The sequence below is a fragment of the Vicugna pacos genome, chromosome 2, assembly GCF_048564905.1.
Source record: "Vicugna pacos chromosome 2, VicPac4, whole genome shotgun sequence".
In the NCBI taxonomy this organism is placed as follows: Eukaryota; Metazoa; Chordata; class Mammalia; order Artiodactyla; family Camelidae; genus Vicugna; species Vicugna pacos.
This window is the reverse complement of record NC_132988.1, coordinates 69637287-69664228: the sequence shown is the minus strand read 5'-3', so window position 1 is coordinate 69664228 and position 26942 is coordinate 69637287. Positions and strand designations below refer to the sequence as shown.

General features: G+C 38.1%; 1 protein-coding gene across 1 annotated transcript in view; it reads right to left on the bottom strand.

The window, feature by feature from the left end:
* Positions 1-5421: 5421 nt before the first annotated feature.
* The window catches only part of NPFFR2 (neuropeptide FF receptor 2), a 58943-nt gene continuing 37422 nt past the window's right edge, over positions 5422-26942 (bottom strand). Inside the window, exons 2-4 of the mRNA XM_006212518.4 lie at positions 12707-13041; positions 8224-8323; positions 5422-6351 (exon numbers count right to left, since the gene is read on the bottom strand). Of these exons, the coding sequence (XP_006212580.1) occupies positions 5517-6351; positions 8224-8323; positions 12707-13034 (1263 nt within the window). The 5' untranslated portion in view covers positions 13035-13041 and the 3' untranslated portion in view covers positions 5422-5516. The remainder of the gene's footprint in view (positions 6352-8223; positions 8324-12706; positions 13042-26942) is intronic.

The window sequence follows — 26942 nt, the reverse complement described above, 5'->3', positions numbered from 1 at the left end:
TTAAGTGCATTAAATATTCAGTAACAAATTCATAAAGTTTCTGTGAATGAAAAAAAAAATCACTGGCAACATTAAGTTATAGCACCTGCTAACTTTACAGTGTGAAATGGGTTAAAACCATCTCATGGTAATTTTGCCTTTCGTGTCTATTAATATACCTGCGACCTTGTGTTTATGTATACGTGAGTCATCAAAGATACAATGGAAAAAAATCACAATAATAATTGCATGCCTCCAAGCACACAGCAGATAATGCAATAAACCAGGGAATGAAAAGATTAAACTGTCTACAAATATCCAACAGCTCAGCTAATGCACATATTGCCATTCCCTTCCCTTTATTTCTTCCGGCTCTTCGAAGAACCCACAGAGTTGTATAGCGATCAGAAGTTGCTGTATACAGTATTTTTTCTACTTTATGGATTATAATCAACCTTGATGCTCTCTTCTTTTTGGAGGGAGGCAAAAATAAGACATAGAACTGCACAGTAGGGGCAAAGAGATGACGTCGCCATCTTTCTGTAGTTACCTCCTGTAGTGTGCCAGCATCGTGCAGCATGGCCACTGGGCAGCACCCAGAAAAGCCATAGTTGAGCAAGTAAGCAAAGAAAACGTGACAAGGTATTAGCAGGGGGAGGCTGGTGTATGGTCCTTCTCAGTGCTTGTGATAGGCTTCGCTCATGTTCATGCCTGGAGAAAAGAGGAAGCAAGGGCTATCTGCTGACACCTAGAACAATTCATTTGAAATCGTGGTTTCAGAGGATGTATGAGTGACTTTCTAGGGAATCCAGGGCAGAGTGGAAACAGGTGTATCTATCTTCTGTGATCCTTGAGGGATTAACCTTCTCTGTGCTATGGAATTTCATCAAGTTTGTGTTTATTATAAAAATCCAGTTTTATGTTTGACATTATAGGGCATTAATCTTCAAGTATCTTATTTCAACACATTTAAAACTACATTTAAATTAAAATATTTTAGCTTGTATTTCTGTTTCAGTCAGCAGCATATACATAGTGCAATTATAGTTTAGCTTCTAGGTAAATGCCTCTGCGTGTGGAGGTTGGAAAGAATACAAAATATCATGAGTGGGTTGGAAGGACCAGTAAACCTTGCTTTTTCTTGAAAAATGTTTCCCAGTTCTCTGCAGTCTTTCTCTATCTGTGTTCTGTATTCTTTTGTGGTTCACCCATCAGTGTGACTCTATCTACTTCCCATCTTCCATCTTTTTGCAAAAATACTTTATATGCTAATTACCACCTCCTGTTCTCAGCAATGTTATGCACTTGTTGCTTTTGGTATATTTTGTATTACAATTTGAATGTCATTATGAGATACAAGGAAGATGATCAGATTTGCTCCTCCAAATACATTAAACACTTAAAATATTATCAGTTTTTAAAAAATGTATGACACATCCTTGTTTCATGCCACATGTTACATCAGCTTCCCAAGTATAAGTATTAAATAATAGCAAACTAATCATGAAATTATTTAGAGGTTAAATTCAGATTTTGACTCCCTTGAATTGAACAGGGAAATGCTATAGACACAAGCCATAAAGTTATAAGACCATAAAACCATAAGACCTTAGTGTGCGCTGTGGTTCATTAGATTCTCAAGGACAAAAGTGAAAGTCCTGGAGTCAGCATGAATAGTAGGTCAGCAAGTAGCAGGTACACACCTCACTCTTCACTATATTTTGAGCATTGGGATAGATCTGTGTGATCAAGACGCAGCCCAGTTCTCTCACTCCTCTCTTCATCTATAACCTTTCTTGGTAGGCAGTTTCTAAATTGCTGGCCTTGAGGAGAAAGCCCCGGACAAGACTCTGTCCTTTTCCCCCCATTTTGCTAGTTTATACTGAGTTGTACTGGCAGCCCTGGTCTTAGACCTGCCAGTCTGAGCAACCTTTGGCTTGACCACCTTGAGCGCATAATTTCAAGGCTCTTCATATCCATCAAATGCTTTTCTGTTGTGAAACCAGAGTCCTTATAGCCACCTGTGGTTCAGTGGCAGTTATTTAATCTAATCTTAGAAGAATTAAATATTTCATTCCGTAGAAAACCGAGTTCTCTTTCTCTGTCTTTCTACAACAATGGATAACATCCCGAAGAGGATAGGCACAGAGAAGTTATTGTTTCCATGATTTTACCAGATTCTGTTATGAACCCAACTCTTGGGCATAATTCAGTTCGAAACATCTTGATTCCTAGCTATACGCTCGGCATGGAATGGAGGAATGGGGGCTGGACAAACTGAGTACACCATAAGCACTAAATCAACACGCTTACAATTTCCCTTGGAAAAAAGAGATACTCATAGAACAGATTGGAAACGATGTATGGCAGCAGCTGATTGGCTTCTCACATACCTGACACTCACAGTACATGTTGTAAGAATCCATCCACAAAGTGGAAGGATACTTTGTGTTTCTAGGCTTCAGCTTCTGTGTCTGTCTGAAGTGGTGGGTAGTGATAACATTTACCTCATAGTATATAAGGATTCAGTGAGATGATGCCTGTAAAGAGCTTAGCAAAGTGCATGCCACATAATAAGCACCCATTAAATGCTGATACCAGTTAGAATTTGGCTCCATTGCTCCGTTATTACATGATCTTAGAGAATTCCCCTCACCTCTGTGAGGTCAGTTCCTCACCTGTAAAATGGGGATACTTACTGCTACTATATGGTAATAAGGTTCCCACTAAACTGCACCACTAACATCAGGTACAATTTTATGAGAGCAAAATTTACAATTCTATCTTGTTAAGCCAATATATTTTTGGACTCTATTATAGTGGCTTAACCTTTATCCTCACATCCGTGTATATACGCATACATAGTTACACATCAAGTAGCATAAGTGTTTGAAACATCTCTGATCATCAGAGATGAATACCCTGAATTAGGGAGCACTTTTACAGATTGCTGAGGAAAAAGTCAAATAATCTAACCAAAAAGAGAGCAAAGGATATGAAGAGGGAATTGACTAAGACAGAAATGCAAGTGAATATGATGGGGTTCAGAGGAGGCCGTCCCAGAAAGCACCCCTTTGGCAGGCGGATTATTTCAAGCTGAAGATGATTAAGGACCGATAGACTCAAGAAAAGCTCCTTGTCTCTCCCTTAACTGCCTAAAATAACTTAGATAGGGAGCCTGTCCCAGAAAGAGAGCTATTATCAAACATACATATCATTTTTTACATACGAAAGATTTCATGTGGCGAGACAAACATTTCTCTACCAAACATTTGTTCCCATCCTTCAGGGAATTGTCTTCCTCTCCTTTGGAGTCTCAGACCCCTCCCCACTTCTCAGCTCAGGACTGCGTGTAAGCCTCAACTGCCTGACTGGTGGGGAGCCTCTCAGGTCTTTGTGAAGCTCCTATACATATGTAATTAAAGTTGCTTTTCTCCTGTTACTCTGTCTTATGTCTATTTAATTATTAGGCCAGCCAAAGAACCAGGACAAAGGGAAAAGTTTTATTCTCCTACAAATACAAATGAAGACAACTGAATACAAATGAATCAAACTGAATAAAGTTTATTTTAATGTCCAGCTGCGTAACAATGAAATGAAATGAAATGAAATATGGGGATACAAGTCCTCTCTTAATAAACGGGTGAGAAAAAATTTGTTTTACTGAATATGCAGTATTTGAGAGTGCGTAAGTGAACAAATTCTCTAACATCACTAAATGTAAAATATTAAAACTTGTTGAAGAAATATTTGACAGTGTGTATTAAAACATAAAGAAATGTACATATATTTTGGTCAAGCAATTGCATTTTTTGTTAAGACTAGTCTAAGATAATCATAAATATGCCCAGTGTTATATAACTGCATCATTTGATAGATTTAAGAAGCAACTTATATTTCTAACCACAGATAATAAATTAAGGTATAGTATTAATATGAATACAATATTTGAGAATATTAAACAACATGGAAACATTCTTGATATACTAAATGAATAAAACGTATACACCCCAGAATCATAGCTTTATTAAAGAAAGCATGTACACATGCCCCAAAATGACAGCAAAAGCAGTTATCACTGGGTGACCAGACAAGAAATCATTTTACTTCGTCTATTTTTCTGTATTATCCACTGTTTTCATTATAATCTGAATTATTTTTAATATCTAAAATTGAAATATAACTCAGTTACAGATAAAATGCAAATTAAAACTGGAAAATATTTGCAACTACTTGATTAATTTGTTCAATAAATATTATTGTGTATCCATTATGTGCCAAACACTCTTTTAGACAATGGAGATACAGGGATAAGATAAAATCTCTGCCCTTCTAGAATTTACCCTCTGGTAGGGCATATGTACAGTACACAGGTGAATATATGAGTTCTGAAGATAATTACAGATAATGAGAATTGCTTTGAAGAAATAAACAAGGCTCAGGTGAGTTTTGGGTTGACTCCTGAAGTATGAGAGAGCCAGGGTGTGGAGGGCAACGGGGACAACACTTCTGGCAGGAAGAAAGCAGGTGCAGAAGCAGCAAAGAACTTGGCAAAGATAGAGGAAGATATAGGCAGGCAGTGTGAATGAAAAGCGTGGGGCTCGAGGTGAGGTTAAGAAGTGGACAGGGGCAGAAAAAGTAAAGGTGTGAAAGTCTTAGTAAAGAGTTTGCTTTTTTCCAAAATTAAAAAAAAACTATTAATGGCTTTTAAGCCAAGAAATGACATTATTTTTAATGTTTTTAAAAAAGATCATTCTGCCTGTTATTGAGGACTAATGAAAAAGTACATAGTAATAAATAAAAAGCAAAAACAATAACAAAAAATACAATGAGAAAATGGCCAAAGAATGAGAAGAGGAATAAATGTAAATTAGTAAGGAACATAGAACAATGTTCAGCTATACTAGTAATCAAAACCACAAGTTTCAGTGACTTTCTATAGTTAAAGCAGCAAAGTTGAAGAAAGAAAGTTAATATCTAAAGATACTGTGAGGTAGGCAATAACAAAGACATTCTTAATTAATCACTCGGAAAAGACACGTGTACAGGGTGCTGATTAAGAGATGTTTAGAATAAGTGTCTTCACTATTTTTTTTCCTTAAAGTGGAATTACATGCAATTTTTGTACCATTCTCTATTTCTTGAAAACTCAACAAGTAACAGGTGTTATTTTTATGATACTTGTTCTTATATTTTATAATATGTACATTTTATAATAAAGAAATGGTTACTGAAGAAGTCCAAAATAAGTTCATCACAACACGTAGACTGTGTGATGTAGAAGAAATAATAGTTTGCAAAAGTATTGGAAATACGTAACACTTACATATTCAAATATCACATAGCCTAATTTAATTGAAAATGCAGCAAGTATTTTCCCGAAGGCCTATGATATTGAAAAACAAACCATTTTATTTACTTTTTTCCAGACAGAGCACCTAGCATTCTTAGAATAACTGCCGTACAAAGCCATAGGAAGCAACAGTATTTCGCTATATAACACAAAGCAGAGTTAAAAATCATCACACCAGCCCTCGTTACATCTCATTGCTATTGGTAAGTTCTTCTAATTCTTCTGTCATTAATTCCTGTATGGGTTTTTCAGCACTTTTGCTACAAAGCACAATTTCCTCTTGTGGGCTTTTAATTGTGAGTTCCGGAGCCGACAGATGAGATGTGGTTATGACCATGTTGTTTTTAGCTCTCAGGGTGTAGGCTTCCTTGGACTTTGCTCTTTTTCTGCAGAGCCGAAGGCAAAAAGCATCTTGGAAACCACGGCGAAAATTCTCATTGAAGAAACCATAAATGATGGGGTTGACGCTGCTGTTGCAAAAGGCCAGCCAGTGTGCAAAGGGGTAGATGTAGATGTTGATGAGCCTCAGTTCATCTGGAGACAGGTCAGCATAGTCTGAGAGCATCATCAGAGTCCACAGGGGCAGCCAGGAGAGGATGAAAAGCAGGGCCACAGTCAGGAGCATCTTAATGACCTTCTGCTTCTTCTTGGACACCATGTGCCACTGCTCCTGGTTCTGTGTGCCTCTGTGAGGCACCGTCGTCTTGAAGAGTGCAATTCCAATCCTTCCATACATAATGACGATGAGGAACATGGGAGCCAGGTAGATGTTGGCAAACAGCACAGTGGTGTAGGTCTTCCTCATTTCCTGGTTTGGCCAGTCTTCACGGCACCAGTAGACTGGGCCTGTTTTATTCTGGGAGTTGAGTGTCACTCGGTAATATTTTTCTTCTTTCACATGTAACATTATTGCAGATGGGGCTATAATGGCGATGGCCAGGACCCAGATGATCATAATAATGACAAATGATGTCTTGATACTGAGCTTTGGTTTAAAAGGATAAACGACACACCGGAACCTGTAATTAAAGGCAAATATCAGACAAGGATTGCCTCATAACTTCTTATCGAGTCATGAATTAAATTTATTTAAGTAAATAATACCATATGATATCACTTATATGTGGAATCTAAAAAAGAAAAAAGACACAAATGAACTTACTTACAAAACAGAAATAGACTCACAGAACAAACATAGTTACCAGGGGAGGAAAGGGGGTGGGAAGGAATAAACTGGGAGTTTGAGATTTGCAGATACTAACTACTATATATAAAATAGATAAACCACAAGTTTCTACTGTACAGCACAGGGAACTATATTCAATATCTTGTAGTAACCAATAACAAAAGAGATATGAAAATGAATATATGCATGTATATGTATGACTGAAACATTATGTTGTACACCAGAAATTGATATAACATTATAATCTGACTATACTTCAATTAAAAAAAAAACAGAAATTACCATTAGCTAGAGAGACATGCACCACCATTTTGTGTAATTGATATATGAGATAAATTTCAACTCAAAATATGAATAAGTTGAGTATATCTGACACTATTAATAATGAAAGTACTAGTGGTAACTAGTCTGTAACAAAATGAGCATTTAATAGTCTATTCCCGGGTCCTTTCCATTGGTTTGCATAGGTAGTCTCTTTAAGCGTTCCTACTTAAAAGATGGGGAAACAGGCTCTAAAAAAGTAAAAAGTCTTGCTCTTAATCACACATGATTTTTACATAGGTATTTTTGACTCCAGAGCCCATATTCTTAAACCCTCTTTCACGCCCTTCTGTGGCCCCTCACATATGATCTGTCTGCTTGGCTGTGCAACTTGCTTTGGCCAAGTGAACATTAGCAAGCGTGGCGTGAGAAGAAGCATGAGTGATGTCAGCTGCAAGACACAGAGCAGAAGCACCCACCACACAGAGGCACCCAGGCAATCCACAGAGTTGTGGGAAATATTAAAGCATTATTGTTTGAAGCCACTAAGTGTTCTCACGGTTGGTTTCACAGCTGTAAGAGTCTGAAAGTTTCCATATGAGTTCTGTTTATGCACATTCCCAGTGTTCTATGTCCTCTGGTGAGCATGAAGCTTCAACATCGCTATGTAGAGGGAGCCTGATTCATTTTACTGCTGTTTTGTTACTGTGATTCTTGATGTAATTACTGATACTCATTATGTTCATTATAAGATAATCAACTGTACTGTTAGACAACTGTATAACATTTTATATTTTTCAAAGTACTATCACTTACTGAATCTTCTTTGATTTTTGTGATAACTCTATAAAACTGAAGTGTTATGAAAATTATTACTGTCCAGATCCGCAGTTAAGGAAACTTAGAGCTTTTAAGTGGCCCAGCAGCAACTCCAAATTAATCTATCTAATACCTTTATACAATGACTAGTTAACTTGAGCTTTGACTGCTCTGTTGTCTTTATAGCTCCTTCAATGCATGTGTAAGACCTTCTCTCTTAACCTTCAAATTTTCATCTAGTCTTCTAATTAGGGAATTCTCCCATTTGCTCACCCTTAAATTATGGGTAGTTCATAGGTGCAATTCTAGATATTTTGCTCTTTTTGTAACCATTGAAACTTCAAATACTATTTTTTCATTTATCCATTCAACAAATAGTCTAATCTTGTTATAGTAGCCTGAACTAAAGCATGCAACATCCCTAATCATTCAATGTTAAAATATGGAAATCTGAGTAGTTTCATTTTCTTATCACTGAGCCTTTAGTACTTCATGCCTTGCTCTTAAAGGGGTATATATTGAGCAGATATACCCAAATTTAGTAGATTATACATTTTTCACTGGTTAGGTGGATTAGTTGCATGCATACCCAATTTTCTGGATTTAGAGTTTGGTGCTGACCTACCTGTCCACTGCTATTGCAACTAAAGTGAAGACTGAAGCTGCAACGGACATTCCCTGGACCAAGCCACTGATCTTACACATTGTGCTTCCAAATGGCCATCCTGAAAGGGAAATGGAACAGTTAGTCTTTGAAAAGATCATATATAAGAAATTATATATATATATATAAAATTTTATATATATTTTATATATATATATATAAAATTTTCCTGAAATTATAAGGAGAAAGACATGAAATCAGATTGATGCAACTGTTTCCAAAATGATACCTGGGGAACAATCAATGCATCCCATTATTTTTATTAAGACATTCAGAGCTCTGTTTTTCAGGATACTAATAATAATGTCAAAACTTATATGACTTAGTAACTTTTGGTAACAGCACTGTATACTCTGCAATAAATGCTTTGCATCTGTTAACATATCTAATCCCCACAATAGGCTTTTGAAGGCTTTATTCTTCTCCTGATGATGTAAAATAGGTAACAAACACACAAATTTAAACCCTAGCAGTATAATTTCAGAGTCCAAACCATTAACCCTTATGCAATAGTGTCCTTTAAATGAATAAAACAGGAAGAACACTGGTTCTCAAATTTGCAAATGTATTCTATAACTTAAGAGGAATCAGGAGTTACATGTAGAATAAAGTTAATATTTAGTTATATATAACGTAATGAAACAATTTACCTCAGAGATACTTTGTTAGGGAGTGAGTTTGTGTTCCCTTCCAAATTGCGATATTGAAGAGTTAACCCCCAGTGTGATGGTATTTGGAGGTGGGGCCTTTGGGAAATGGTTAGGTTTAGATGAGGCCATGAGGGTGTTGCCCACATGATAGGATTAGTGCCCTTATAAGAAGAGGAAGAGAGAGAACTCTGTCCATATGCATGCACTGAGGAAAGGCCATGTGAGGACACAGCAATCTACAAATCAGAAAAAGGACCCTCACCAAGAACCCAGCCATGCTGGCACCTTCTTCTTGGACTCCTCGCCTCCAGAACTGTGAAAATAAATGTCTGTTGTTCAAGCCACTCAGTATATGGCATTCTGTCATAGCAGCCTGAGCTAAGACGTTCTTTGAGAATAAAGAGCACTTTGCATGAACAAAAGTAGTCTGTTTGAATTACTTCCTAACTGAACTTCAGTTCCTAGAAGGTTTATAAAAGAAATTGGTAAAATTATCATATTTGATATCAATGAAATCAAATTTAGTTTGATATTCTACATACCCCTCTGCTATTACAGGAAAGTAACTCTATTGTTCTTCCACTAGCAAATATTCTAGTTTCCTGAAAGATGAATGGTACATTTTTCTCAAATTTTTAAAATTTATCTTTTTAAAATATTTACAATTTGTCATTAAAATATTCTTATCTAATTAAAAAAAATTCCAATAGACTAAATAATCCAGGAACAATTAAAAAAAAATCTGTCATCTATCCAGACCACCTTAAAATAGGTGCTTGAATGGTTCCACTGAATAGAAATGAAAAGGAAACATGTCTTCCTAGTCCTAAAATTTGTTTGCTTGTTATAGTATTTACTGTTCAACAAAAATGCAAAAAAGTGCATATAGCCACCCTCACCAAACTCGACTGACATGATAGCACTAGGACAAAAAGAACATAAATCCCTAGAAAGGAGGTGCCAGACACTAGTGAATGTAAATTTGGGAAAATAACACAATTGGCTGAATTATGTATAAATGCAATTGGATGCCTCTGGCTTTTCCCCAGGCCAGTGGAAGAAAGGAGGTTACTCTCTGAGGAGGTCAAAGCTCAGGGAATCTAGACGCTGAGTCACCACCTACAGGCAGAGTGGGCGTCACAATGATGAGAAGGATGAAGTGAAAATACATGTACACTCGTCACAGGATATTGCTGGTTCAGAGACCAGCTGAGCTCCAGGATGTAGCAGCCAGCCTCATGTCCCGATGGCAGGAGATGAGAGAATTTCCTTCTGGGGAAAGTGATCCTTCCAAGAATACTGACGAATTTTGACTGGCAGATCTTTTCAGTTGTGGATTTCCCAACGAATCACCCAGACTAACGAAGCTGAGCTGGGCTTTAACCTCAAACCCCAGACAGGCTGAATTTCATGGCAGCCATACAGGGCCTAACTCTGAAACACACGCATCTAAGTCGTAGCTGACGTTTGGGAAATCGCAAACATAAAAGAAGGAGACTAAAGCAAATAGGGAGAACAAAACAGGAGAAAGCCAGCTAGACAAAAAAATTAAAAACAGAAAAATTATTACTAATAACCTCAGGGATATAACACATTTTATCCATGAAAATTATGTGCATGGTGGTATAAGGAGGTGGTATAAGAAAAGAAAAATAGCTCAGAGAATCTAAAACAGGAAAACAGAAATGGCTGCTGACTTTATGTCAACATAAAGTTTGGAAGAGAAAGTTGAGATCTTTGAAAGTAGAATAATGAGAAACAGAAAATGGAAGAAAAAATATTTTCAACAGAGAGCAACCCAGCAGCTCCAATATCTGATTAATACGAAGAAAGGAAAATGAAAAGGAACCCTAGGAGAAAGTTCCCCAGGATTAAAGGACATTCTTTTCTTTTTTTTCACTGAAAGGACCTAGTTTATGTCCAGCACAATAAATGGAAAATAGAAAGACTTACATCAGGGCATAACGGCCTAAAATTCAGAACACTAGGGGTAAAGAGAAGCTCTGAAAGCCCTCAGGAAGAAGAGCAAAGTACCAGTCAGATGTAAAAGAAGCAAGGGTCAGGCCGCATCAGATTTTCCAGCAGTGACACCAGGTTTCCCAGCAGCAGCAACAGAGCAATCTCTTCAAATATTTTGAGGGGGAAAAATGTTCAGCCTAGAATACTTTACACAGCTAACTATAATGAAGTGTGAGGGCAGAATAAAGATATTTTCAGATACAATATCTCAAACATTTTTATCTCAATGCATCCTTTTTCAGGAAGCTAGTAGATGAATAAACCAATAAAAAAAAGAGATGGTGTCCAGAACACAGAGGATTGAGCATAAACAGAGAGTAAGACAATTATTAGAGGCTCAGTGAAGAAAGCTCCCAGAGTGATAGCTGAACTCCATACCCAGAAAGCAGTGTCTCTGGATAGGAACAAGAGGATAGAGAGCCCCTGGAAGGGTATGTCCAGGAAAAAAAGATGCTATTTACCCTTTTTTGGTGTGTTTTTGATATGTTCAAAGGTATTGACAAGAAATTTAACACTCCTGGAAGATAATTCTGAGGATACATTACTGATAGCTATACTCAAAAAAAAAAAAAAAACCCTAAGCAAACACTAGGAAAACAAAAAATCATTTTATGAGAAAAACTGCTATCATCACAAAACACAAAAACCCAGGATCTATTTAGTACACGATGACAGAATAGGCAATCTAAACTCCCTGGTTCTCACTTCAGTGAAAGGAAAGAAACAGAAGCAAATTCTAGAAGGAAACCACTTATTCTCCAGTAAACTGATGTTGAATGCCATGAGAGGATGAGAACTGTCATATGGTTCAAGCTGATCTAAGTATCTTCAACATGCTGCTCCGGTTTCATTTTTTTCCTATACAAAGTTGGAATATGAATGTCTTGAGAGCTGTTCATTAGTTAATACAGCAAATATTTACTAAGCAAGCACTATACACCAAAACTGTACTGGGAACTACACTCTTCCTCACTCCCAGAGTATGTGATGTGGTGCAAAACAAGTAGTAATCCAGGCCCAGAAGCACTCCAGGGTAGCACCCTCACCATTACTTATGTTGCACATGTGAATTACCACTACACAAGGAAGCCACCTTTGTGAGAAATCATCGATATCGCTACTCCATCTTCTGTCGAAAACTGTTGGCAATCTCCCCAGCTAACCACGAGAGGGACTAAACACCTATTCCCGTTAGACTGAAGACATTTCATTAATTGAAAACACCGGTAAGCCACTGGAAACCACTTACCAGTTCTTTGAACTTTATAGTTGATAATATATTTTTAATGGAAGTACTCGGGATTGAATCCAGGCTCTTGTGTATGCTTAGCACTGAGCTAAACCCTCACCCAACAGGCCGTAATATTCTGAGCTAAACCCTCACCCAACAGGCCGTAATATTCTCAGTAATATTTCTACCATATTATACATGCCCTGAACCGTTAAGCAAGTTCAAAGTCTTTAGTAAGAAGTGTTAAATCTCATTCGCTGATGACCTTCAGTAAACACTCTATAAAAATAATAGCTTCACACTTCACCTCTGTTATTTGCTTTATTTTTCTCCACAATTCTTATTATTCTCTGATGACTTACATAGCTATTTGTTTTTGTTGTTAGCCTCCTTTAAAACGTAGACACCTTCAGGATAACTACTCGGAGCTGTTCTCAGAACTCCGTGGATATTTGTGAATGAATAAATGATCCTGTCCTGGCTACGGGAATATGGGACAATCATTTTCTCATGTCATCTTTGAGCTGCACACAGATCAACATACCTGCTATGATATTGTCCAGCAGCGTGGTAGGCATACAGAATATGCCAACTAGTAGATCACTTACGGCCAGGTTCAAGATGAAGAGATTAGTGACAGTGTGCATATGTTTGTTCCTCATTACAATAAAGCAAACCACTGTGTTTCCCGCCATGCACAGGAAGAAGATTAGAAAGTAGGAAATAATGAAGACTGCAGCCACTTGAGGCTGGTGGAGATAGTAGCTCACGTAGGTGATGTTGCCGTCTGCGTACAGATCATGCTTTGTGGCATTGACACTCCAGATGTGGTGCCAGGTTTCTGAAGAGTTTGAGTCCCATTTCTCATTCATGATGGACCTGAACAAAGAAGAGGCAGAAAAGAAAAAGCATGATTAAAAAGCAGGGGAACATAAGTTTAAAAGCATTTAAGAGAGATACTTTTACAATGCTATGGAATTTTGAAGGGTCTTTTATAATAATCCGTAAGTTTTGCGTGGAACTGAGTTATAAATAAGGCATTCAAATTATTAGGCTTTTAACCAAGAGCATTTGAAAATCCCACTTTGTGCCATGAGGAACACTTATTATTATATTTTATTTCCTTGATATACCCTGTATTATCTCCCTCTTTATCATACCTTCCATCTGCTTGCAAGTTTCAAGGGAAACCTTCCAAAACTCCTCTTCCTCTTGCCTCCAGATATCATAATCTGTCAAAACCTACTTGTTCTTTTCATGCTAAATAAGATGCCTTGAGCTTTCCTAATATTTGAATGAAGTGTTTGCAACTTCAAAACTCTCATTGAAATAAGCTTCTTGGATTTTCCTTATTCTCTTTGACTCAGTAAATTGAATATTCTCTTCTGTATGTTGACAGAGTCACAAAATAGAATTTCTTAAACTAGGTCTAGGTTACTTACCTTGGTTTCATTTAGCATAATTCCATTCACATAGTATATATTCAATAAATACTTATTTGGAATCTATAAATCTTAAATAAAGACATTTCAATCAACTGTTGTGTGTCAGAAGTCCCCATGAACACTCCCAGGTTTGGAGATTTACTAGAAGGACTCAGAGTATGGTGCCTTCACAGCTAATATTTATGACAGTGAAGGGATACAAAGCAAAATCAGAAATAAAAAGGCACACAGGGTAAAATCTGTAGGACAGCAGGGACACGCTTCCCGGAGCTGCCTCTCAGGGGAGTCACACAGGATACGCTTAGTTCCTCCAGCAATGAGTTTGACAACACGTGGGAAGTGCTGTCTACCAGGGAAGCTCCTTAGAAACTCAATTCCCCAGATTTTTAATTAAATCGTGGTCATGTGGGCAACTTCTTTCGAGATATGTCAACATTCCAGACTCCTGGATGGAAAGTTGGTGTGCAGGATGAACTATGTTGTTTGCATGAACAACTTATACCTAGTGAGCCATGCATCATTTAAGGAAACTTTATATCGGTATAGGGAACTGTCTGGAATTTAAGTTCCCAAACTCCAACTCAGGGCCAATAGCAAAAGCAGGCCTTTTTAAAGGCAGCAGTCTCAAGTCTGCTTGTTAACTCTTTTCTGCATGTCTTGTAAAGTTGACAGGTTATACGTGCCCTGAAATGAAAATGAATTTAACAGTGGACTTATGCAATTGAACTCTCATATTCACTTTTTTGGAGTAGTTTCATGGACTGTGAATTGTTGAGGATAGATTGAAATGAGTCTCAGCAAGTAGATAGTCAGATCCCAATTTGCAAGGTCATATAGTGACCTCATTATCACTTTGCATTTTCCAGTCTTTTACCAAGTACACATTTATATTGTATTAGGGGAGCATGTTGATCTTTTGTCAATACTGCATAAGGATTAAGATATGTACATTCACTTCTGCTACTGAACTTTGGATAGTTTTCTCTTTGTATTTTAGGTACAGGGAAGAATAAACAAGATTAAGTTATGAATATGAAATAAGTCAGTTAAAGGGGATCATTTTTCTTCCCAACAGCTCCCATTATTTTGCCATTTAATTTTTTCCCTTTCCTCAAATTTTTAAAATTCACTTTTGCTTTTCTGTGTTTCGTATTCCTAAGTCCAAATAAATACAAAAAATGAAAAGCAAAGTGAGTGTGGGATGGGGTGAAAGCTTGGAGAAGAGGAAGAAAACAGGAATTCGTGTAGAATCAGAAGCAGGCTGTTACACAAAGTCAAGTTGAGAATATCCTTGGGGTCCAGAAACTGATATTGAGAATACCTATCAGCTTGATAAAAATCATTTCAATAAAAGTCTTCAAAGAAAAGCATTCATACAAATTTGTGAAGATATTTATACCTAAGGCAAGGAAACACTATAAATACAAATGAGAAAGGCATGAGGAAAAATGTAGGTAGCTAAGAGTTACTAATAAAAGACATCTGTCCATGGATTCAATTAGAGCTGACAAACATATGGGTAGAATATATTATAAGACATAAGACATTTTTTTTCTTATATCCTGGCTGAAAGCAACCCCATATTTCCAAAGCAGATATCCATCCATGGTGTCTGTTGAGATAAAAGTGTTAGGAAATTTGAGAATGAACAGGATTCAAAACCTTCCTGTGTATTAACTTAAACTCCACGTTATTTGAGACAGAAGTGCCTCCTTTCCTCTTCTTCCAATAGATTTTTGATAAACTAAAATCATATTTTGTCTTGGGGCCAGCCTGGATTTCACTATCCCTACTATTGGCTTGATAACTATATTTGGCAAGACAGCATGCAAAATGCAATACAGAGAGGTAAGCAAAGAATCTGTCATATTCTAACCATTAATTCCTGCTGATGAGCAGTTGTAAAATTTTCGTACATGAGATAATAGCCATTAGGTTGACTTATAATAATATGAATTTAGGAACTACATCATCCCCTGTAGTATTACTGTCGTGAGGCAGAGAAAAGCCAGGTCCCGACTGATCCTAGGGGGAGACCCCCTTATCTCAATGTCATACATCAGAGACAACTGCTCTTTGGTGTTCATGCATCTAGCATCTTTCTTACCGGGCACTTAAAAGTTCTGTAAGTTAATTAAGAAGCTTTAAATGAAATCTACCCGATTGAATACCTTTAAGACCAGAATTATTTTAAGTGTACTCTGTGAATCATATTCACTCTTAGATGAAACAGTATAAGAAATAAGAAAACTGGGTATACCAGTTTCAGGAAGGCAAATTTACACTCTACCATCTATGGATGATTCAATAGTCTTGGAATATTTCATTGAAAATGTGTGATGTCTTTTCAATAACAGAAAGTCTGAACTTTACAAGTTAGTATTTTACATGTTAAGTAAATAAATTGTAAACATAAGCCATTTTAGCACTAATTTGTCTTATACTCTTTATTTCTACATGGAAAAACTGCGATGAATAAAATGCTTGGTACGAGCCTCCTCTACCATTTCTTCATCTTTGATTCTGGAGAGAAAACAGACATAACAGGCTAAACTTTGTGAGCGCCATTTAGGGCCCCAAATTACCCCAACTTCCTCAGACTCTTGTTCTTTCTGTAGGAAAGGAGCGTATGTCTTCAGCAAGAGAAGTCAAGGGATGAGGTTATTTACAATTCTTTCTTCCTGGAATTGTGTTTGCGAAAACACTAACCATGGATTACTCTGGGAGAAGAAAGAGTTGAACATCATCATAGTTTTTTTGCTTATTTATATTTCTCAACTTTTTTCCTGTTTCCAGATTTTTTTACAATCTGGAAAAAAATGTCTTCGTATTATTGTCTGAATTCAACTATAGAGCATAAAACCAGATGACATAGCTTAAGTTCTTCTTATAAATTTGCAATCATAAGTTAAATACTGAGCAGTAAAGGTATTATTTTACCCAAAATAGTTCTGTCTTCCAAATTTCAATTAGGAAAGAATTCAGAAAGTCTCTAATCTGCTAGGTTTAGATACACTGTTTCACACATATCACATGAAGAATCTGAAAGAAGAGTCTATGTTCTTTACCCTTGGATCAAACACCCATTGAAGGGATGAAGCTGGCAATAAAGTGTCACCAAGCATTGGCTACTGGACTGCTAGACACACCACAGTCAGCTACGGCCAGCAGCCTCCATGTTTGGCATCCTTCTCTCTTTGGGCTTTCCCTGTTGCCTCTATCATTATTGTTAATATTAATTTTACTGTGTTCTTCATGTTTTATTTCTAGGTATTTATACAAGGACTTAAGGACAGGAAGATGGTGGTATTTACTTCTACCTATGTTGGACTAAACTCTGATGATTACCATTAAAAGGTATTACAGTTATTTAGTAGTTAGTAATCCAGTTATTTAGTGACTAGTAAGCAGTTATGACAACTTAGATTGCTAAAATAATTGAAGAGGAGAGAGACAGAAAAGAGCAAGAACAGAAATGCTGTAAACACACATGCTCAAATTAGGGGTGAAGCGTTGGCAGTAACTATGAGACATACAGTAAAAATGCCTAATATTTAAATTTTCAGAGCATTTTCAAATATATCATCCTCAGATACCAACATCATGGAAATATAGATGTCCTTCGTTTTTCTACCACCTTCTAACAACTAAAATCAGCAGTCATTCAATGGCAAAAGTGCCTCTGAAGGAGCTGGGGGATCCGGCACTGAGGCCAAGGGACCCAGGAGGAGTCTCACCCACCTGTGCATTGGTTACTAGGCAGACAGACCTCACGGGGGCTGTGAAACCAACAGGAGCCCATGAAATGGTCCCAACCCCTCATAGCCACAGTCTGGAACACCTGCAGAGTGCTGAATTGGGAAAACACCCACAGAAGAGACAACATTTGTAAAAGTCCAGGTTGAGGAGAGATTCCAGCACTCTGATGGATCAAAAAGATTTTGGAAGCATCAGAGAGGGTAAGAGGAACCTTGCCAGCACCACCTCTTCAGATCTGGTGCTGATTAATGGCCAGTATTGGGAAAGAATCCTTGAACTTTTCTCTGGAGAAAGAAGATTGGGTTCCCATTAATCTGTATTGTAAGCAAAAGAAAAGACACATTGCCTGGAGTGATACTGTAAGTTTTACTAATGTATTGTGTGCCAAACAATACATAAATCTCTGTCACAGCTAAATGGTGTAATAGAGGGTTTGTAATTTGATTGAAATAATTAAATGAAAATCAGACAATGCAAATGATGCTCCTTGAGATAGAGAAATGTTTTAAGAAGCTGAGCTGAAGCCTCTAACTGATACAAAACCTGTGAAAATGGATTATCTAGAGGAGGACGTGAATTTGACTTTAGAAACATTGCACATTCAATTAACTGTCTCCATCAAATCGTGTAAGTTTCAAATAACTGCACAATTGACCGTAACAGTAATTGAGATGGCAAAAGGATATCAAAAGTTCTTGAAAAAGCTATAGTCACCATGGTCATGCTTTATTCCTACACTTCACCGGGCAGTTCGAATCTTGGTGGTCATCAAGGTATTAGGAACATTATTCTTTGCTTAAAAAATTAAAGAGTGTGGTAAGATAAATAATACTAACTTCAGAATTTTGTGGTAAAGAAATATTAGCTGAGGTCAGAGAGTGAATTGATTGAAGATGTTAAAGCAGCTGGCCAGTAAGCCGCTCCTTCCCAAACATCGGGAGATGCCCCCAGAGAAAGAAAAAAAGGCTGATGACTCAGACTAGTGTTCTTGTGGACATCATAATTGGACCTCCAGGTAGAGTAATGGTATTTTCTAAGAGAATGAGCCTTATCTATTTAAAGGTTTTAATAGGATATTCCTGTGTAAGTCTTGCTCATAGTAAATAAATACTGAATCTATGGATTTATGAGGTATAACTCCCTAGGAAATATCATGTAAGCTGGGGTGTAAAATGGAGACCAAACACTCTGCTGTGATGCGTTCATGGACTGAACACTCTGCTGTGATGGGTAATATCCATCTAACTTGGAGACCTCATCTATTATTCTGAGCCAGAGTAAGCATCTAATGCAGGAAGAGGCGTCCTAAAGCCATCTTCGATGTCCCAGACCTCCTTTGATTAAGTATCTTAATTGCCTATATCCTTGAAATTATGAAGTCATGAAATTGAGTAGGATCTCTGATTTTAAAGACGGTAATTCAGTTTTCAGCTATAAAATACAATATGCACAGAGAACTGAATATTCATTCACCTCTGTATATCTGGAAATGCACAATCTAATATTTCAGTCTATCTTCTACCAATATTTTTACTTTATATTTTTACATAAATATCCTGGGGAGAATGATAATATTATTTTCAAGGAGGTAACACATTCTATTGAGGTAAGAACTGTTTCATTTAGAAAAATACTTAGGGAAGTTCTCTTTGTATGAAAATGGATGCAGTCTTATCCTCTAGGGTATAATGATGTTGAATAGAATAACCAAAGATACAGTTAAGTACTTTATTATTCTTAAATTCTTTATTACTTTAAGTGCTTAATTACTATTGAGTATTTTCACTTCATCTCTGTGCTGGATACTATGTTAATTGCTTTATGTGTGTCAACCCATTTAATCTTCCCAGTAGGAGATGGCTACTAATTATATCTTGACTTAATATATAAGGAAAGAAAAATAGGAAAACGTTAAGTCATCTGACCCAGGCTCCACAGCTAACAACTGGAAGAGTTGGGAAACATACAGAGAGGGTCTCCTAAGACTGTGAAGGTCAGCAACATAGCTGAGGATGGGGTGGTGGCGTGGGCAACTGGAGAGTTGGAAACTAACCAGAATACAGTTCCATGGGATGGATATGGCCAAGGACCTTCGAAAATGTATCATGCCTAATATTTCATTTTAAACTAATTTTTGTACTATTCCCTACCTATAGTTCCATACTATCAGCAAGTCTATTAAATATGACTATCTCTGTGGGAGATATTTTTTAGTTATCAAGGGAAATGTTCTAATGTTTGGGTTAGTGTAGGGCAGAGAGAAAAGAGCAGCAATCAATGAAGAGATAGAAACAGGAATGCTTCTTATAGATCCCAAGGATTCCTGGAGGTACTGTGGTGGGGGAGACAAGAGGGTGCTGGATTCTCCAAAGCACGTGGGATGAAGACAATTTCGTTCAAATATAACGGCTCCATTGAACAAGCATGGCTTGTGAGATGCACCATAAAAGCAACTATATTTATATTCTGCTGACCCTTTAATTTTATTATCTGAGGCTAATTTCCCCATTGCCCCTGGGTAAAATTTGAAAGAAGTCTTATTATTTTCTAATCATTTTCTTTTTTTTTCATATGTATATTTTTTTACTGAAGCATAGTTTACAATGTTGTATCAATTTCTGGTGTACAGCATAATGCTTCAGTCATACATGAACATACATATATTTGTTTTCATATTCTTTTCACCATAAGTTATTATAAGATACTGAATATAGTTTCCTGTGCTATACAGTATGAACTTGCTGTTTACCTACTTTATATATAGTAGTCAATATCTGCAAATCTCGAACCCCCAATTTATCCGTTTCCACTCCCTTCCCAACCCCAGTAGCCATAAGTTGTTTTCTATGTCTGTGAGTCTGTTTCTGTTTTATAGATAAATTCATTTGTCCTTTTTTTTTAGATTCCACATATAAGTGATATCATATGGTATCGTTCTTTCTCTTTCTGGCTTACTTCACTTAGAATGACAATCTCCAGGTCCATCCATGTTGTTGCAAATGGCATTATTTTATCCTTTCTTATGGCTGAGTAGTGTTCTGTTGTATAAATATACCACATCTTCTTTATCCAGTCATTTGTTGATGGATATTTAAGTTGTTTCCATGTCTTGGCTATTGTGAATAATGCTGCTATGAACACTGGGGTGCATGTATCTTTTCAAATTAAGGTTCCCTTTGGATATATGCCTAGGAGTGGGATTGCTGGGTCACATGATAAGTCTATTTTTAGTCTTTTGGGGAATCTCCATACTGTTTTCCATAGTAGCTACATCAAACTACATTACCACCAGCAGTGTAGGAGGGTTCCCTTTCCTCCACACCCTCTCCAGCATTTATTGTTTGTGGACTTTTGGATGATGGCCATTCTGACTCGTGTGAGGTTATACCTTATTGTAGTTTTCATTTGCATTTTTCTGATAATTAATGATATTGAGCTTTTTTTCATGTGCCTATTGGCCATTTGTATGTCTTCATTGGAGAATTGCTTGTTGTTTTCTGCCCATAAGTTGAATGAGCTATTTATATATTGTCAGTCTCATCTTTTGCAAATATTTTCTCCCATTCCATAGGTTGTCTTTTTATTTTGCTTATGGTTTCCTTTGCTGTGCAAAATCTTGTAAGTTTAATTAGGTCCTATTTGTTTATTTTTACTTTTATTTCTATTGCCTGGGTAGACTGCCTTAGGAGAAGATTGCTAAGATTTATGTCAGATAATGTGTTGCCTATGTTTTCTTCTAAGAGGTGTAATGTGTCTTTTCTTATGTTCAATCTTTAAGCCCTTTTGAGTTTATTTTTGTATATGATGTGAGGGAGTGTTCTAACTTTTTTGATTCACATGCAGCTGTCCAGTTATCCCAACACCATTTGCTGAAGAGACTGTCTTTACTCTATTGTATGTTCTTGCCTCCTTTGTCAAAGATTAATTGACCAAAAGTTTGTGGTTTCATTTTGTGGCTCTCTATTCTGTTCCATTGATTCGTATGTCTGTTTTTGTACCAATACCATTCTGTTTTGATTACTGTAGCTCTGTAGTATTGTCTGAAGTCTGGGAGGGTTATTCCTCCAGCTTCATTCTTTTTCTTCAGTATTGCTTTGGTAATTCTGGGTCTTTTGTGATTCCATATAAAGTTTAGGATTATTTGTTGTAGTTCTGTGAAAAATTGCCTGGGTAATTTGATAGGAATCACATTAAATCTGTAGACTGCCTTGGGCAGTATGGCCATTTTAACAATATTAATTCTTCCAGTAGAAGAACATGGGATAGCTTTCCATTTCTTTAAGTCATTTTTAACTTCCTTAGTCAATGTTTTGTAGTTCTCCACGTATAAGTTTTTCACTTCCTTGGTCAGATTTATTCCTAAGTATTTTAGTTTTTTGGATGCAATTCTAAAAGGGATTGTTTCTTTACTTTCCTTTTCTAATACTGCATTGTTAGTGTAAAGAAATGCAGCTGATTTCTGTACGTTAATCTTGTAAGCTGCTACCTTGCTGAATTCTTTTGTCAGCTCTAGTAGTTTTTGTGTGGGGACTTCAGGGTTTTCTATATATAGTATCATGTCATCCACATATAATGACTCAAATATTGTATTTTTCATCTCTGGTTGTTCTTTATATTTTCTAACTCTTTGTTAAAAACCTCTCTCTGTGCATCCATTCTCCTGAGTTCTTTCATCACCTTTACGATCATTGCTCTGAACTCTGTCTCAGATGGATTTGCCTATCTCCACGTCACTTGGTTCTTCTTCTTCTGGGGTTTTATCTTGTTCCTTCTGTTACTGAACCAAACTTGGGTCTGCTTGCCAGGGCATTGCAGTAAACTGAATCTACTGACACCAGTGTGCGGTGAAGGAAAGCACAGCGTTTATTGCAGAGCACCAGGCAGAGTCCAGGGAAGCTACTGCTTAAAAGGCTAGAGCTCCCTGAAGGCTTTCAGGGAAAGGTTTCTAAAGATAGGATGAGGAAGCGGGGTTGTGGGATGCGTGATCAGCTCGTAGGCATTTTCTGATTGGTTGGTGGTGAGGTAATTGGGAGTCAGCATCATCAACCTTCTGGTTCCAGCTGGTCTGGGGTCTAAGGGCGTGTGGGTGACACACGGTTAACTTCTTCCACCTGGTGGGGGTTCCAGTCTCTGCAAAACAGCTCATTGGAGATGGCTTAGAATATTATCTGTAGCCCTTGAGGAGGAACTAAAGGTCCTTGAGTTTGTTTAATGGCAAAACTATTATTATTTTGTCTTGTTTGACTGTTTTCCTTTCTTTCTGCATTTTCTCACTTCTCTGATTAAGTGTACTCTTTGGAATTCAGAGAAGCCTGGAAGACTAAAGGTTCCCTACAGATAAGAGACAGGTATGAAGAGGTGTGTTCTGGGAAGGCCCCACAGGGTCCTGCTTGGTTATACTTCATCTAGAACATGTTCCTCTGCCGCCTTTTTTTGTCTAAGTTGCTGTTGGTATTTTTATATATGAATTAGTTACATTCTCGACCTCAGAGAAGGGGCCTCTATAGGAGATGTCTCCTGAATCCTGGCAGTGCACTCCTCTCTCATCGCCTCTCTAGGGGTTCCCCCTAAAAGGACTGCATGGGCCCTTCTGCTGCGGCAGGCTAGGTGGGTGGTCTGGTAGGCTTGGTTGGCCCCTAAGGCCCTGCCTTGTGTGGGTACTGTGGCTGTCGATTAGCCGGGCCTGGTCACAAGGCAGTCAGCTGCAGAAGCCTAGGACCCTTGCAACGCGTGCTGGCTCCCTGGTGGGTGGAGCCGGGGTCCTGAAGACTCCAGGGCTGTTGCCTGCCCACCGGCTGCAGCAGAAAGCCAGGTCCTAGGGTGAGTGCCAGACTCCTGGCATGCTCTGGAGTCTAGCTGCAGGGCCCAGGGATCCCAGGACTGGTGTCAGATCACTTTGAGAGGGGATACGTCCTGACACGGTTGCTCTGGGGGGTTGTCTTCCTGATGCAGGACCCCCAGACTGGGAAGCCTGACAAGTGGCTCAGAACTCCCACTCCTATGGGAGAACCTCCATAACATATGGGGTCTGGGATGTAAGGAAGCTCACATTGGCCTACTAGTGGGCAGGGCCAGGGCCCAGCCGGTCCAAGGGTAGGATCTGGCCTATTGTGGGTGGGCTGGCTCCAGAGGCTGCAGGACTGTGGCTTTTGTGGGTCTGCTGTCTGCCCCCTGGTGGGTGAGGCTGGTCTAGAGGCTTGTGCAGGCTTCCTGGAGGGCAGGGCCAGTGCCTGCCCACTGGGGGGGGGGGGGGCGCTGGGTCTTGGCCCTCTGGCGTGCAGGGCCTTGTACTGAAGCCTGTTTAGAGGCTGCTGTGGGCTCAGGAAGTAGTCGGCTGGTGGGTGGGGCTGCGTCTCCACCCAATCAGTTGTCTGGCCTGAGGTGTCCCGGCACTGGCGCTCATAGGCAGTTGGGTGGCGCCAGGTGTTGGCACTAATGAGCTGGAAGGCGGGTCTCACCTTGTTGCCCGCCAGAACCGCTTCCAAGCTGTGGAATGAGCTTGCGAGTATGGCTGCCGCTGGCGTGTTTGTCCCCGGGGTGAGCCGCAGCCACCCCTCACCTCTCCAGAAGACCCTCCAAAATGAGCAGGTAGGTCTGGCTCATGCTTCTGTCAAATTAACGCTTTTGCCCTGGGTCTCGGTGCAAGTGAGGTTTTGTATGCGCATTTAGGAGTGAAGTCTCTATTTCCTCCAGTCCTGTGGGGCTCCTGAAATTAAGCCCTGCTGGCCTTCAAAACCAAATGTTCTGGGGGCTTGTCTTCCTGGTGCAGGACCCCCAGACTGGGAAGCCCGACGCAGGGCTCAGAACTCACTCCTGCGGGAGAACCTCGGCAGTGTAGTTATTCTCCAGTTTGTGGGTCGCGCACCTGGGATATGGGGCTTGCTTATATCACAAGTCCACCCCTCCTACCGGGCTCATTGTGGTTCCTGCTTTGTGTGTTAAGTTGTAAATGTCTTCTGGTGGGTTTCAGTCTCTTTCACGGACAGTTGTTCTGTAGGTAGTTGTGATTTTGTTGTGCTTCTGAGAGGAAGTAAGCTGAAGGTCTTCTGGCTTTATTTACATCAGTATGGTTTTAATTTGCATTTCCCTAATAATAATGGTGGTGAGCATGTTTCCATGTGTTTATTTGCTATGTGTGTATCTTTAGTGGGTGTTTGTTTAAATCTTTTGCCAAGCTTTCACTGGGTTGTTTGTTTTCTTAATATTGAATTTTGCAAGATTTTTTTATATAATCTGGATGCAATTCATTTATCAGATGTGTGGTTTGCAAATATTTTCTCCCAATCTGTCCTTCACCAGTTTTCTCCTACAAAATACCCTCTCCAGGTGTTCACTGCACTCTTGGCGTCTCTAAATTTTTTCAGCGGTGGGTGGTGGAAGGTCAGCTAAGACTTACTGAATCATTTATTAGCCTTCACCTTTGTATGTCCTAGTTAGGTTGTATATCAGTAAGGGTTCAGTCAGGCTTTTGAAGAGTTGAAGTTCTCAGTTTTTTATCAAGTCCAATTTATGAATTTTATCTTTTCCTAACCCAGATCACAAATAGTTTCTCTTATTTTTGTCTTTTTTATTGTTGAAGTTTGACATTAGGTCTCTGATCCATTTTAAGTTAATTTTTGTCCCAGCATCATGTTGCCTTTGTGAATGTAGCTGTATAGAAAGCCTAAGCAACAAGTAGAGTGATTCCTTCCACTTTATCCTTCTTTTTAAAGTTGTTTTATTCTAGACCCTGTGCCTTTCCATGTAAAGGTTAGAATAAAGTTGCCTATGTCCACAAAAAATCCTTGTGTGGATTTTAATAGAAATGCAATAAATGTGTAGATCAGTGTGGGGATAGATACATACATCAGTGAAACAGAATAGAGAACCCAGAAACAGACCCACACAAACATGTCCAACTGTTTTTTGACAAATATGCAGAAGCAATTTAATAGAATTATGCTAAGCGGAAAAGATCAATCTCAAAAATTTTCATGTTATATGATTTTTTTATATAACATTATAGAGATCACAAAATTCTAGAAATGGAGACTATATTAGTGGTTCCCAGGGCTTAAGGAGGCTGAAGAGTGGGAGGTGGCTGTTGCTATGGATGGGTAGCGTGAGGGATCCTTGTGATGAAATTGTTCAGTATTCTGACAGTTGTGGTGGTCAAACAAATCTGCACATATTATAAAATTGCATATAACTAAATGTGTAAACACACAGAAGAGTACATAAAACTGGTAAAATCTGAGCAATTCCAATGGTTGCAGTTTTATACTATAGTTATGTAAGATGTTACATTTTGGGAAACTTGGTGAACAGTATCTCTCTGTATTATTTCTAATAACTGTGTGTGAATCTACAGTTAACTCAAGACAAAATGTTTAAAAAAAGAGAATGGAAGAGAAATGATTCGATTTTATTTACCTTTGTTTCTTGAGTTCCTGGGGGGAAAAATATTGTATGCGTTCATGTACTACTGTTTGGATGATAGCCTTTTAAAACCTGTTAGTGGTATTATGCATGCAAATTCTCACTCTAAAATAAAGCATACAGCCAGTGAGTCAACATGATCAACTTTTATTACAAATTAGCTACAATTAAGAAATAAAAGCATGCTTTTTAAAATTATGTTTGAATGATGGATAAGACCGCCCATTACGGAAGAACTTCAAAAAACTAAAACATGATCATTTATGTCTGATAAATTATGACATGTCCTGTGGAACAAACATTAAGAGACAATACATCAATTATACTTTTATAAGGATCAGATACCATTATTTTCCCAAGTTTTATGCACTTTTTATTTTTAATACATGAATGGTTCTATAAAGAAAAGAGGAAATGTCACCACCATATCACCCCAACACATACACACAATATAAATGACCTTTAAAATCCAGAGATTGAAATTGAGATTGAAAACTAAACCTAATTTACACTCACTTTATCTGACTGAAATATCCTCTAGGCAAATCTATTTTTTATAAGAATACGTCATTTAATACTGGCTCCCTTAGAGCTAAAATGTGTGAAAAACTGCCATAGCAAAACAGGCAAACGGAATGAAGTGAAAATTAAAGCCTCAGGGAGAGTTTGCATTAGAAATCAGGACACATCTGTGCCAAGAGAAATGCTGGTTCCAGATGGAGCCCTTATCTGAGCAGTGAGCTCCTGCAGTGAAGGTTGTAAGTGGGTGCCTATCAAGCTCTGCAGTACTTCCAGATTGAGTGTTAAAGACTGGCAAAATGAATGACATTTAGGGTGCTAATTAATATTCTACCTCCTTTTAAAAGAACTTCATTTGCTCCAGGACTGAAATCATGGACAGAATGTTAATGTGTGCTCCCTCATTAAAGGTCATTTGGAAAGAGGTCACAAGAGACCTCAGTTATGTGAGTGTGGTGATTAGGAGAGTGGTTGAGTGTTCCTTCTCTTTATATGTAATTCTACCTTTTATTAGATTTAGCAGTAAATTGTCCATTTACCTAGCCCACCACAGCCCCTGGAAGAGGTGGTAGGTGTGCTCAAAGTATTTCTATAATATGTTATATAGGGAGCAGGTGTTTTCCTAATAGTAGTTTATGC